Raw genomic sequence first — 15,578 nt, 5'->3', positions numbered from 1 at the left:
GTCGATGCCACTTTGCCCCAGAAACAATCCAGCCATCACCGCAGGATTCAGGGTTACCACGCAGACGGAATGCACTCACAGACACGACCAGAACTCCAAGCTCTGGTCCAAGTACATCAGAAGCTAGCGAAAATTATAAGTTGATCGAGGAAAGTTTATTGTATTACAAGAGACTTCTACTGACGGACTATGCTGGGATCGTGCCATAATGACATACAAGATCTGAAAACATATGAGATACTCAGACCTAAGACAGGAAGTCAAAGAAATGTGGCATAAGGAACAAATAACGACCATCCCCATCACCGTTTCAACCACAGGCATGGTGCCAAAGAGCCTCCCAGAGAACATCCACATTGAATTCCAAAAACGCGCAGTCCCGAATACCCGTAGAATAGTCAGAGGATTCTTCAACTAATAATAGTAACCGGACAAAACAACAACCACCTCACACGCATGGTACCAGTACCTGTCACGCAATGGAAACAACTCACGTCAGGAGAAATAATAATACGAACTTTGCATTTTCCTGTGAGTTGCCTAGATATTGCACTACTTTTATAAATGATGTATTTAAAATTAGTGAAATATGAAGGAAACGTGGGAAAGTTCTTTCTGCTGTGAGCAACCATTACATTTATGAGGCAGTTTAAATCCACCCAGCTCAAAAAGCCCTTAACGGAGAACGCCAAACTGCTGCTTTCACAAATACATTTCAGCTGTGTAATTTGAACTGCTTCTTGCATGATAATCCCAGTGTTACCAAAATAATGGTTGTAATTCTGCAAATAAAATCGTAAATGATTCTTCGTCCCATTAGCTATAAATATCCTGCTCTGATCTTCTAATTTTCTTAAAAAAATTCCATAATCAGTAAGCATAAAAGTGAAGCACGCTGTTCTTTTCTGTTCTCGTTGTGTTATTATGATGAAGGATAATATCTACAAGAATTGCATAAAAGGGGAAAAGATTTTAAATATAATAATCTTTTTTAAATATAAGAATATTTTATCTATTTATCCCCGAATTCGTAACTTCATTTCTTATTTTTTGAGAGGACCAAAGACAGCACAAAATTAACCCATGCAACGCCTAATTATGTGTAGTTGCAGAGTCCCTGTAGATGGTGGATCTTAACGTTGAGAACGGTCCCCCACAAAATATTTCACAAAGAACTCCATTAAAGTTGACTGTGGACTTTCCAATAAACTGCGGATATGAAACTTCCTTAATGTTGATCGTAAAGCACATTAGAATGTGCTTTAAGCCACCTTACTGAAGATGGCCTTGACCAAATTTGAATTTACAGAAAAGTTTTGTTTGATGAGAGGCGACAAAACTATTTTATAAACAAAATTGTTTTCAGCCAAATCGTTTGGTCAGACGAGGCATTCCTCATTTTCATCAGACATGTTAATAACTATAATTGCGTGCGTTATTGGGCAGCATTTAAGTTGAAAAAGGATTTAGCTGTCCTGGAGTTATTGCTTGGGGAAGAATATCTGAGGAATTTTTTGGACTACTTTTTATGGTAGGATTATTGCAGACTCCTAGGTCGTAAGCACATTAATCTTTCTTTTTTTTTTTTTTTCTTATCTATCCATAAATCAAGGGAAATATGTTTATCACATGCAGGATGACACTGACCCTCATTGGATTGATGTAAGACGATATCTAGATGAAATATACTCTGGAATGTATCAATGGCCAGAAAGATCGGTGGAGTAAACTTTTATTGCGGGGCTTATCTTAAAAATGGAGCGTAGTAAGACAAAAAAATATAAACACTAAAAACATTCCAGCCTGGTATCAAAAGAATCCCGTTCTGTTTTTGACTAATGCCATCATTTTGAATAGGAATCATACTAACTTTGAGTTATTGTATAATTTTAATTAACCTTTTTTTATCATGCCATCATATTATCACTGTCCAAAAAGTTAGAAACTTTTTTTAAAATCTAGTAGGGCCATCTTTTGCCTGAATTACAGTCTGCACTCATTGGTATGGGTTCCACTAGATGTTATTTGAGGGAGTGTGGCTTCAGATTTGACGATTCTTCCATCGGGATATTTGTCCGCTGCTGTATTGGGTTCAGTAGAGAACTGAGAAGTCGAACTGCCCTTCCAACATATCCCAGATATTCTCAATTGGTTTCGGGTCTGGAGAATTAGGCAGCCAATGTAGATATTGAAAATCTTGGGAATGTTCCTCGAACCACTCACATACAATTTTTGCACCAGATAGTTGCAGTATCATCTTGAAAGAAGACCTTAGAATTCCGGGCATAAATGTAGCACTGCAGGGTGAAGTTGATCCGATAGGAGGATCCAGTTCGTACCAGCAGAAACTATCCCACACCATGATACCACCTCCATCCACTTGCGTGACGGACATGAGAGTCTGGATGGCTTCATGAGGTTCACGCCACACTTTCACCCTACTATTGGTGTAAAAAAAGTGTAATTCGGAACGCGTCAGATCACATGATCTTTTTCCTCTGCTCTGCAGTCCAGTCTTGGCACCTACTCCAGTCGAATCTTTGATTTACAGAAAGAAGTTGCTTTCGTACAGGAGCATTACTACCAAATCCCAGACTATTCAACTCCCGCCACATAGTTCTGTTGGAAATGGGCGTTCCTTTGTCTGAATTGAACTTTTCAGTAATTTGTTCACACTGAACCTTATATTTTGATGCACAATTCGTTTTAAATTGCTGCGTCTGGTCGATGGAATACCTACTCTTGCAGCATTTCTTCCATTTAGAGCTGCAATTTCCTTTTGTCTTCCACTCATTATATACTTTTGAGATAGTTTCTTTTGGTACGTCGATGGTTTCCTTTGTTTCTCAACTGTGGTACCAACTGTGTGTTTTGCAATGATATAAATTGTGGAGTAAAAGCTGCAATTTATAAAACTGAACACCCCGTCATTCAGAAAGAGTGTTTTGTGCAAGTTTTGCATTTCGTAACATGGGAAGAAACCAGGAACTGAGAGTTGAAACAAGAAGTGTTATTAGCACCTGAAATCTGAGCAGAGTTCAATAGGAACAGAGAAACTCTGGTGTCTACATCCAATATAAAATTCCGTCTTAAACAAAGAGGACTTCGTGTAGTGGTCCGAAAACCTTTATTAAAACTGGAAAAAGAAACGGTTAGCTTGTACTAAGAGCCATCAACAATGGATTACTGAAGAATGGAAAAACGTGTTATGGACAGATGAATCCAAATTTGAAATTTTTCGTTCAAGAACGGTTGCTGAACGGTTTATGGTTGCTTCTGTTTTTCTGGAATGGGTGACCGTCAGAATTGAAGGAATTTTTAAAAAAGTAGGCTGTAAGAAGATTCTTGAACATAATGCAATATCCTCTGGACTTCGACTTTATGGCAGAAATTTTATATTACAACGAATGACGTGACAGTTAAGCTGTACGAGGACATTTTAGCAACAACAACAGGATGAGTATTGTAAATTATAGTGTGGCCACCACAATCGCTTGACTTGAACCCAACAGAGGTTGCTGAGATCATCTAGACTGTAGTCAAGTCCTTGCCCATCTTCACAAAATTTATGGGGGACCTTACAGACCGTTAGAAGAATAATGTTAGTCAAGACACTATTATAAAATGAATCGCCAGAATGCAATGTCTGTGACAAATCTCGTGGAGGATATTTTGATGAAAAACCCGTATGGTTGTTAATATTAATCATTTCAATGTATGTTTTTTGCTGCGAATTTTTCAATGATTAATAAAAAAGTCTTAAAATATTTTTTGTAGCCTGTTGTTTTTTTATATTAAACCGTATATTGTCATACGCTGAGATTATAAACTTTTAGGAGGGAGTGTATTTTTAATCATAATAACAGTATCTAAGCGTTTGTTCAATGATAGGTACATCGGCGTTCAAAAGAGTAAATAAACCACATTTCACCCTGAGCTTAGTTTGGAGGTTAATATTCCAGGAGTTCAAACACACAAGCAAAAATCATAGTACATATGGGGAAAAAATATACAGTGGGATGCAATGTTGCCATGGAAATGACCCATAAAACAAAACAGTTGTTCGGCAGCATTACAGAAACTGGGCACGTGTTCCCAATCCACGGACGGTACAGAATGCCTAAATAAGGTTGCTTGATGGTAGCAGACAGTCCAGCATCCCAAATGACACGCGCAAAGAAATCCATTAGAGACACCATTAGAAGAATTTGTCAACTGTTGTAGACAAAGAATCCCCTGAGACAATCGGGCGAACGAAGCAAGGGGATTGCACCTCCTCCGTGCTTTCGTATGTGTGTCTGTTTTTGTGTCTGATAAGAGACCATCCGGGTAAGCCAAACATCGCGAGCTCACTCTGTGTCTTGAGCCAATAAGACGTTTGGAGAGGAGGATGGCGAGCATTTACGAGTCGGATCAACTGGGGTGCGTTGAATTTGAAGAACGGGGACACTTACTCTGATAAGTAAGGACCCTGGATGCAGTTCCCGGCTACCAGTGTTTAGTGACAAATGCGTTCAGATATAGATTTTGCTCGAAGAGACAAAAATGCTCTTTAGAAAAAAAAATCGAATCAGGGAGGTCACAAGGAATCAACTGTTTACTCGAACAGAATCTTTTCTCTCGGATGCGGAGATGAAAACCGGGGATGAAGTCAGAAACGGGACTGGCAGACGTGATTTTTAAGACCAATATGGAAACCAATACCAGGAGTAACTGATCCATATCAGCGTAAGGCTTCTTCCCTATCTGCACCAACAGAGCGTGAAATGACCTATCGTCTCACTTGAGTCGCTGCAATGGACGCTACACGTTTGGATTATCTTCCGTTTCCATAACGACATATTCTCTACTCTGCTTTGATCATTCCATGCACGGGATTCCCAGCAGTTGGCGGTTTTTAATAAAAGTTGGGTGATTGGGAGATTAGTTCCGGGTTTAGATGACAAAGATCGTGCAGCTAAATACCACTGCGTGCTTGAGCGTTATTCAATTGCAAGAGCATGCGCACATGCATGTACACGCGCCAGATTATAATCTGTAACTCTTTCTAACTGGCCATTCATCAAAAATGAGAATAAACTCATTCTGGGGACAAAAACATCATTATGGTAGATTCGATGAAAAATCTAATTCTTCCAATATCTAGTTCTGCGTCTAATCTGATATGAGTTCAAGGAGTATCGGATAGCGAAGGAACTGTTCAAGAGCTCCGTCAATAGAGAACAGGATAAATCTATTTATCATTCCTCTGAGCAATCGCCTCAAACAACTTACTTCCCGATACTTGAGTCTTTATAAGCGGAGGTAAGTCATCAATTGACCTTCGTAACAGAACACTGCTCGGAAACCCTCTCAGCTCGCACTTGAGTCCGCGACTGTGACTTCATACATCAGCTGGAGCCACCAACAGAAACACATTCGTTACCTGCCACAAAGAATTCCCAACGTATCTGGATTATTGACGTAACATCCTTTATAGGGGACAGCTGCCTCTCTGCGTTCCTACTTTTTGCTAATAAAACCCTTTCCGAACTTACAAGAGTGGGCGTAAAAGTCAATAAGGTCAAGTAAGGTTTTCTTATTGGCGAGGAATGGTTGAACCAATTCTTGGTCATTAATTCTGGGATGCCAGAGAATTTTTCTGCTTGGAGGCCAGACTAAAATCGTAGTGTTTGGAAAGAGTGATATCCTTCTTTACAAAAGTATTATTAATGCTTAAAATAGCCCAACCTCGCTAATTCGTTGTAGCACAACCTCACTAATTCGGATTAAAAGAAGCACAACTGAATATGACTTCTGGATGGTTCTATGATTTCCAGAAAGAGATTGAGGGAAAGGGAGGTAGAGACGACCCCTTAAATGAATGTTTATACGGAATATTGTTTTTCTTAGCGTTGCTTCTTCCTTGGGGGGGAAAAATAGACGTTTTTATGGACAAATTAAGGGACCAAACGATTTAGCGCAATACAAGAGAACGTACTATGCGGGAAAATATTTAAAAAACGTCCTAAGCGACGTTGTCTGATGCAATTGCGATGTTTTTTATATACTATGGATAAAAAAAGTGTGTGCGCATATATTTGATGGTTTAAGCAATAAAAAAGTTATTTTCTGACAATATTTCTCCAGTGTTTGTTTTTTGAGAAAGAAACGTCAATCAATGATATGCAGGCCACGCCTCTAAGAGGTGAGCATTAATCGTTTGTCATTCTGGCAAGCGATTGTCACAGTGGATCATCTTATTTGTCCATCATTGGTAGCATTACTGTAAAAGTCGTTCTGACTTATCCGTGTGGCTGTTTCCACCAATACAATACGTTGTTAGGGGAGGTGAACGCAAATCGCATTAGGCCCGTCTCACGTTCCACGTACTCACGAACGTGACTCGAATCGATTGGAAAAAATTGAGTTTTATGTTGGGAAGAAATCGTTCAAATAAACACGGAGGCCATTGTTTTTCTGTCCGAAAAAAAAAAACAAAACAAAACGTATTTACGATTCTCATTTCGGGAACGCCGATTCAGGAACTTTATCGGAATAAACGAAGGAAACAGTCTGCGTAAGGATTAACGTAATCCTAATTACTTCCAGCCGATTATTGATGCATGGATTGGCCATCGTACGCTTTGCGAATGAAGTTCATTATACAAAATTGGGCTGATACACGAAATCAACTCGCCCAGCGAGTCAACACCTTAATTACCACGTTAATATATTCCCTATTAATTATTTAGAAACTTTAATCAAACCTTTGTTTAATAATTTATCATGTTTATTGTGTTAGCAAGATTCGCTGATATTAAATCGATATTAGTAGCAGGAAACCAATCAGTGGGAAAACAACCCTTATTGGCTTTTATTTCTGTCAAGAATGGGCCACTTTCTTGTGCAATTCCTTGTTTAGCTTCATTACCGCACATTTTCCTTTAATATAAAACTTCTTGAACGCAATTAGCATTTTTGCATTATTTCCTATGGGAATCTCATATTCGTTTAACGTATTTCGCTTTACGTTGTAGAACTTCTGAAAAATGTGTTTATCGGTTTAAAGGAAGACTTATAAGTTTGGTTTTGTGTTCAGACAAGAGGGGGGGGAAGGCTGAGATGCTCGCCACTAATAAAATGATGCAAGGGGGGCGCAGATGCTCCCTACTAATAAAATGATCGTTTCTTCCTAACTATTTTTACCTCCTGTTGGCTACTCCGTTTTAAGGCAGTAATATTTCTGTGCAAGAAGACACCATAGATACATGAATAGTTTTTTTTTGCCTTCTTGCCGTGGTTTCTTTTATCTATTGAAAGTTTTACCTCGGAGCACTTCGCGATAGCGGTTAACCTGTTTTTGGAAAAAAAAAAAAAAAAAAAAACGTACGTCCATTAACTATCTCTTATCACATATGTAGAATAAAAGTGTAGCCAAGCAACGTGGTATCGCAAAGAGCACAAAATTCGTAGAAAGTATGAGAGCCCATAACGGACACACACTAAGTAGGTTTATGTAGGTAGTTGTGGTGAATTTTTCACGATATTCTCTTTCATATTCAAAAGATTTTACCGAAAGATGATGGCACGAAGAACTTTGCTACTAACAGACTTTTTTAAATAGCCCTGGAACCCCATTTCGGAGCGCCGTGCTGCGTCCACTATTTAAGCTAAATTTTTAACTTTCCAGATAAGTAGACAGTTGAAATCATTTGCTCCTCTCCATTGAAAAGACTGCATTTGTTTCGGAATTTTTATTTGTTTAAAAGGTTAAGTCCAAACCCGAGTTTAGTTACTTAGTAATGAATATGTCGATTGAAGGAGAACGTTACGTGATTTCTTTAAGTGTGAATTAATTATTTATGAATGGCCTGAAGACACAGGTTTCAATGTACAATCCAGAAACGTTACCATTTTGTAGTTTGGTATTTGGTAAATTGTATTGCTGACTACGTAACCTTGAATGAAATGGGAAAGCGTTTTACGTAATATTTAATGAAACTAATGTAAAAATTTTTATATAAAAAAAATTAGTTATTTAAATTAATTAAAACGCTTAAAGTTTTTAATTTTAGGCTTTAATATTTACTGACTATTAATACATTTCTAAAACACCTTTTCATTTTAAAAATACTTCATATCATCAATTATTTTAGACGCCAAGCTTGCTGTTATTGTTATTTTATTATTATATTTTTTATTTAACATCTATCGCTGTAATTCAGGAATGATAAAGTCTCAGCGTTCTGGATTTACTTTAAAATAAAAAATAAATAAATAAAACATCAGCAATTGTGATGGTGTGCGATAAAGATGTTTTATTTCATTTATTTGTTAGGAGGTTCAATCCAGGCACCAAAGTAAAACTTCCGTGAGAGCCAGCATTTCTCCTTCAACTTCCAGGAGAACTACCCAGCGCTACTGCAATCTCTCGGAGGTGCTTAGTGGAATAAATAATTCAGAGGATGGGATGTGTATGTCGTTAGTCATCCCTGTAGCATCCGAGATCTAGTGGATGATAGGATCTGTGGGAGAAATTTATACCAATTAAGGTGTTTTCTTTCTTTCTTTTCCGGGAGTGTGAAAAACCCCGCTTTGGCTTTGCGGTCTAATCCCATTCATTTTTTTCTCTTTTCCTGAAATCGATTGGTCATCTGTGACAGTTAATAATACTTTCTGTCTGCGATTGTAGATTCTGTGTGACCAAGAAGATCAAATAACTGACAGTAATGCCAGCACATTTTTTTTTTTTCTAGTTACGTCCCCTCCTTGCGCACGTTTAGATCAATCTTTTTCACTATAATGGGCAAGGGAATCGAATAAGGAATTGCAGTAGCTCCATTCTCCTCTAAAATACTCATGTACTGCCTATTTAACAACACGCTGTTAGATCCCCACACAATATTTGGAAATGAGAAAGATGGATAGTAATTGTAAATAAAATTTAATGCTGCGAGTAGGTTTGGAGGATTACAAAGTGATACGTTTCAATTACTGTCAAGCGGTCAAAACTTTCGAAAAGAAAGTGATGCCTGAAAAATTATTGGGTATTACCCAGAATAGTTCATTAAAGTCAAAAGTGAGCTAAAAATGATTGAAATCTTGATCACCAGGATTTATGTTATGCCAGGTGTGCCACTCGAGTTACTATTGATGTTTAAGGGGCACGCCTAAAACTCAGATAACCAAGGAACAACCGTGACCAGCATAGGTTTAATCACATCTACCGCGCGCACACACACACACATACACTGTAAGAATGTATAATATGTCGTGTATATTCCCTGCAGAAACCAGAGAGAAAGAGGGACCAAAATCTAAAGGAGAAGTACACTGATTATTGCACACCAGGTGGCAACTGTGTTTCTTATCAGCAACACAATCTGCTGTTCCAGAATATACTAAAAAATTGATTTTGCAAGGACAAGTCAGGTCTTGATTAAAACCTACTTAACTAATTTATGCAAATTGTTGCGTCTTTTTTTTGCCTCCCATTTACAAGAAAGTAAAAATCTGTTCCTAATGACCTGATAAAAAACAAGCTACACACCCTCTTGGGCCGTAGAGGACAATCAAAAGCCGTTTCTCTACGTAATTACTGTTTAAAACCCTATTTATATTACTGAAAATGATTTTCAGATGTATGAAATTAACTGCTGTTAACAACAATGCACGTGAAAAAAGAAATCTACAACGTTAGTTCAATAATGCTCGCGAAGAGAAATCTGCAACTTCTGTTAACAATGAAGCGCGTGAAGAGAAATCTGTAGCGTCTGTTAACAATGGAGCGCGTGAAGAGACATCTACAGCGTTTGTTAACAATGGAGCGCGTGAAGAGAAATCTACAACTTCTGTTAAACTGATATTGAGCTCAATCACTTCTCTTCGATATTAAATAAGTAGGATAATGAAATGCTCCCGTAATTCTGTAGAAGTTTCGACCTCTTTAGCGCTCTGTGAATTAATTAACTTGACATTACCTATTAAAACTGCTGCATCGAAGTTTATTATTCAATTTCATTATTTACTGATGCATTTCTGTTAGAGCCTCACTCCCTTCCCGTGCATTTGAACAGAGATGATCAGCTTTAAGAGAAACTCACAAATTACATTTCTAACTTTCCCGAAACTGCCTACGTCACCATAGCAACCAGCCGTGCGATTATTACCATAGTAACTTCTCGTTTTCCCTGTCTGAACTTTCTACGCAATGTTCCGTATGTAACTAAAAATCAAACAATGTACATTTCTGGTATCGCGAGTGAAAAGCCACGCGCTGCCCTACAACAGTTACCACGTCTGCTGCAAGAGTTTTGCGCTTTGGGTGGCTCACGAGGTATTTGGCGAATGTCTCGTTCCGACAATGGTCCTATTAATTTCCAGGTGCAAACATGCAGTGGAAAAGCAGACTAGAATCCATTGTTGATGCACATGTTAGAATCCACTCAGTCACAGTCGCAATCGGAAGTTAAAATGCAATGAAACTTTAGTATTGCGCTCCAAGGTAAAAAAGACGAAATCGTTCATGTGTTGTTCTATTTCTAATTAATGTAACTATTCTTTAATGTGTGTATTGTTTAATTAAAATTCGGTGATAAGTAATACAATAATATATAATTTATGAAATCTGTAGTTTTTAACAATAAAGCAGGCGAAAGAGAGAATCTGAAACTTCTGTTAACAATAAAGCACGTGAAAGAGAGAAATGTGACACTTCTGTTAACAATAAAGCAAAAGAGAGAAATCTGCAAATTCTATTAACAATAAAGCAAGTGAGAAAGAGATCTGCAATATTTGTTGCTCGTGAGAAAGAGAAATCTGCAAAATTTGTTAAACAATATCGCTCGTGAAAAGGAAATAAACAATTTTGCTGTTAAACAATAAAAAAAAAAAAAGTGCAGCCATTATCAACCCACGGCAGGATTGAAGCCTCCCCAACGATTCATGCTGAGGGAAAATAGAGCATAATCTGCCACGCTGGTCCAGTGCGGGTTGGCAGATCGACCGTATTCAGCAGTCAGGGGCTTGAACCAAGGTCTAATCAAAGAGCGTGTGCTACTGCACTCCCGCCCCTGACCACTCGGCTACAGAGGCCAAACAATGTCGCTCGTGAAAACAAAAAAATCTGCAACTTCTGTTAACAATAAAGCACGCGAAAGAGAGAAATCTGCAACATTTCTTAAACATGTTGCTCGTGAATAAGAGAAATCTGGTTTTTAACAATGACGCTCGTGAAAAAGGAAATAAACTTACGTTAAACAATGTCGCTCGTAAAAAAAGAAAATCTGCAACTTCTGTTAACAGAAAGCACGTGAAAAAGAGAAATCTGCAGCATTTCTTAAACATGTTGCTCGTGAGAAGGAGAAATCTACAAAATTTGTTAAACTATGTTGCTCGTGAAAAAGAGAAATCTACAGTTTTTAACAATGACGCTCGTGAAACATGTTAAACAATGTCTCTCGTGAAAATAGAAAATATGCAACTTCTGTTAACACAAAGCATGTGAAAAAGAGAAATCTGCAACATTTGTTAAACAATGTTGCTCGTGAGAAATATAAATCTACATAATTTGTTAAAGAATGTTGCTCGTGAAAAAGAGAAACAAACTTAGTTAAACAATGTCGCTCGTGAAAATAGAAATCTGCAGCTTCTGTTAACAATAAAGCACGTGAGAAAGAGAAATCTGCAACATTTGTTAATGTCGCTCGCGAAAAGAAATCAACTTCTGGTAAACAATGTCGCTGGTGAGAGTTAAGAAACTTTTCTTTGGCATTTTCAAGTGCAGAGTGCATTTTCGCAATATTATTTGCATGAATAAATAAATATAAACGAAATCCTTACCTGGTACTGTACACACTACCTCCGAAAGGATTAGAGTAAACGTAACCATAGCTACAAACATGGAAGTTTTTCTCATCGCACAGCAAACAAATTTGATTAAATGTTTCCAAGTCATTCTACAATTTGTGCTGTTGGTTTTTTTTTTTTTTTTTGATTTTTGGGATATTCTCACAAAGTGGGACCGCGCGCAATGCCCTGGGGTGTTTGCTAAGTTACACCGACATCTGACGTTTCCAGGAAGATGTTCATGTCTCTGAGGATAGTGGGATGAATGCGATGGTTGCTGAATGTGGAAAAATGTAAGCTAAACAAAAAAAGTGATCGATGGGCGAGTTCTGGGGGGCAATGAAACCAAACTTTCCGATGTCGCTACTCAGTGCCAAGTTTTTCAACTAGAAGAAAAAAATGTTTCCATTTTCCCAATCTCCATTAAAGCGAATATTGGACACATTCCAAGAAAAAAGTTCCTTACTTGGGATCATAGCCCTCGGTAAGATAAGTGGGTCGTAAACGAAGATTTGCTCTTTCCTAAGACTCCAGAAACGCACATCTTGCTCTGGATTAAGACGGATTTGAAACACGTGCTCCAACAACTTCTCCGTGGGCATTCACCGACATGCTAAAAACACACAAAGCACTTCACCGTCGAATCCACCGACTTTTTTTTTGTTTGTTTTTTTATTTTTCTCGTGCACTGAATTCCGAGGGGATGGAGACAAAGTCCCGGGAAAACGCTAACGTAAGCTTAACTTGTTCCTCCTTGCCTAACGCATCACCGCTTTCCAGAACAAGCGCGCAGTTTCACCTCCCTCTCCCTGTCTGCTCGACACAGGCACTGAATGTACGCCAGGGTGGAAGCCACTGCTCAAGAAATCGATGCAAGAACGCGCTCTCCGGCAACAGCAGCGCCAGAGTAGTGCGGTGGCTGGGAGGCAAAGCTGGACAGGATCTGAGCACTTTTGGATCCCCACCACGAAGGGGTCAGAGACAGAAAAACATCAGAAACGTTGCATCCCACTGCAGTCTTGAATCATCATGACCACCAGTCCCAGTATGAGATAACTGACCGGAGAAAGAACTCGAAGTGGATGAGAGGAACTGCGATCATCGGATGTTGACTCCATTAAACTTTGCTCAGTCAGCCTCAAGTTTTTATTAAATCTGGGAGGGATTTTGAGGTGTGCTTCTGTTTATAAACTTTTAAAACAACGAATTGGTTGATGACAGCCTATCAAAGAAGGTTACATAACTCCATCTGACCCTTCATTAATTCTCGTTTGAGGTGAAACTGCGAAAAGGGAAAGGATATGGACCACCAGAAATGCAATTAGTGTGTTGAAGGCAACTTCTTAAAGCTGTTTTAAGAAACAAGTCAAGACATAATTCTTAATATCTCCACTGTGGGTTCCAGGTCAACATTTAGGTGGTCCACGATCCAGCATCTTTTATTCCTTCATCTGAGCCAGCTGGAAGCGATCAAGAGTAATTAACCTCTTATTATCTTTGCCCACGCAACGTGGTAACATTGAGAACTGAAAAATTATGTCCAGAGGAAGACGTAATCAGCGTTCGTTCGCTGATAATCCTCGCTCGTTGCCATATAGCGATACGATAAGGCATTCCAGTACAGCGGCGCCCTCCGGCGAGTACTCACGAAGGAGGTGGGTGGAGGGTGGGGGAAGATGCTCAGTGAGTTATGGAAAACTCTTATAATTCCTTTGCTATTCAACCTGCTCTACTCAATAGTTGCCCGTACATGCCATTAACATGTCGGAGAGAACTATTATCATGATTTAAAGGGCTGTTAGTGCGGGGTTACTCTGTGGAGTCCCTGCAGGCCACACAATGTCCGTTGGAAGTAGTAATGCGAACTGCGGAATGTTTTCAAACCCAGTTTCCTTTCCTCAGCACCGCCAGCGAACTCTTAATGGGTTTCGTCCTTTTTTCGCGCGTGCATTTACTCTCTCCTGTGTGTTACTTAGTGGACTCGCTAAAAGGGTTAGGCAGCATCGCGCCGCACGTGAATGCATCACGTGGTTAAAATATTACACTCGAGACGATTCCACTTCTGTCAGCCGACCTTCATCAGTTATTCGAATCGGGCATCGAAGGAACTCTGCTAAATGCTGGTGGCGTATTTATTCCACGAAAAGATTCATGGATTCATCGAAGATTCGTGGATTTATTGATGTTTAAATAAAACGCTAATTTTAATGTCCAGTCTTCATGAAGTCTTCACTCTAAGAACTCTTCCAGAAAGACAAACGCATGTTCTTTTGACCACATACCATCTTCTTCCTTCCTAATAAATAATTAAGAAACTGCAGAAGATGCAACTGAATAATCAGTGGATTTGTAAACGTTCTCTACGTCTTCTACAAATCCCACGAATCCTTTTAATATTTGAATACACGCAGTTAGGGAGTAATAGACGCAGCATTAAGATCCCAAAGAAAGAAATTGGGCTTTGCGAAAATATTTTAGCACTTAAGTGTAAGAAGGAAGCTGGCTTTTATCCAGCGTGAGGTTGCCAAATAGCCCGAATGAAATCGATGACCTCCTATTTTATGATTAATGGTAGGTTCAGCAGTAAACAGGACATCCAACTCTTTTCACTAATAGGGAGGCTCTCACCAAACTTGGGGGGAGTGAATCTTTGTGGCCCCCTAATTACCTCAGTGTTGACGATGTCAAAATGAAAAAGGAAATCTAATTAATTGTAGCGAGGAAACCATTAATCTCTTTCACTGTACTGCCAAATGATGCGTACAAACACGTATCTTTATTCTAAGGGACGGAGTAGAGTCTGGGAGGGAAGGTCCGGTGCATTCTCGCCTAATTAGTAAGGTGTAGAGACAGCTTACATTCTTCGAAAGGAAAACTTCAAAACTTAGGACAATTTAATGAAGATCCAGACATCTTCGAAATTAATAAGCATCAACGAGCTTATTATTAAATAGAAGTACACAAATCTGTACAATTTTGTCCACTTCTGTCCTCTTTATTTGGCTCTTCCATTCTAGTATGGCTGATGGTATTCGCGTATCATAAACTTTCTGAAGTGAAACAGCCGGGATTAACCTCGCAAAACAAAGAAGAAGTGATTGAGTTTGGGTGGGAGTTGGGATGTATTTTTAGAGGAGAAGAAAACGAAAGAATGAAAAAAATCGGGCTCAAAAGGAAATTGAATTATGTAACAGAAAGGGTTGGATTTCTCTCAGGAGAGAAGCATCGAGAGAATAGCCCGGGATGGCTGAAGGCCCTTCCTCGTTTTTGATGCCAGTCGACAGATAATAAGACCGAGCACATAAATTCCCCCAAGTCGAAATTTCCAATTAAAATCTTTCCACTTCTTAGATGGAAACCACGTCAGGATCAATTCGAAAGATCAAAAGAGGTTCTCAGAGTCTAAGAGGAGAAGGGGCAATTTGGGAAGATTGTAAAAGAAAATTGTTCGCTAGAGTTTAAGAAAGCGTCTTATGTATGGCACGTATGGCGCAAATCCGGGTTCGGCTTCACTGACAATTAATCAAACGCCATTCTTATATGGTGTCTAATCACATCTGGGTTCGAGTTTCGCTTTGAATGAAATAAGGAAAGCCCTACAGCTTCTGTGATGCTCCATTCCGAGTTCGATCTTCAATGAAAATATATTTAAGGAATCACCACGACATTTTCGTGTCCAGTCCGGGTTCGAACTTTAATCTGAATAACTGAAGATAGCACTAAGGCTTGTCTAGTCTCCGATTCACTTC

The 15,578-nt window shown here is 38.9% G+C and overlaps 1 protein-coding gene across 5 annotated transcripts in view; it reads right to left on the bottom strand.

The window, feature by feature from the left end:
- LOC150077751 (cell adhesion molecule Dscam1-like) overlaps positions 1-12,103 on the bottom strand; it is a 351,950-nt gene extending 339,847 nt beyond the window's left edge. For 4 of the 5 annotated variants that reach the window (XM_090385494.1, XM_090385495.1, XM_090385496.1 and 1 more), the window contains exon 1: positions 11,824-11,947. In XM_090385494.1, the coding sequence (XP_090241620.1) occupies positions 11,824-11,938 (115 nt within the window). In that variant the 5' untranslated portion in view covers positions 11,939-11,947. Of the gene's footprint in view, positions 1-11,823 lie in introns of all 5 variants that reach the window. The other variant, XM_090385498.1, reaches the window with a different exon arrangement.
- Positions 12,104-15,578: the final 3,475 nt, after the last annotated feature.

This window comes from Mastigoproctus giganteus, chromosome 11 (assembly GCF_048544385.1).
Source record: "Mastigoproctus giganteus isolate SK-2022 chromosome 11, ASM4854438v1, whole genome shotgun sequence".
Classification (NCBI taxonomy): Eukaryota; Metazoa; Arthropoda; class Arachnida; order Uropygi; family Thelyphonidae; genus Mastigoproctus; species Mastigoproctus giganteus.
The sequence above is the reverse complement of the archived record's forward strand: the minus strand, read 5'-3'. Positions and strand labels throughout refer to the sequence as shown.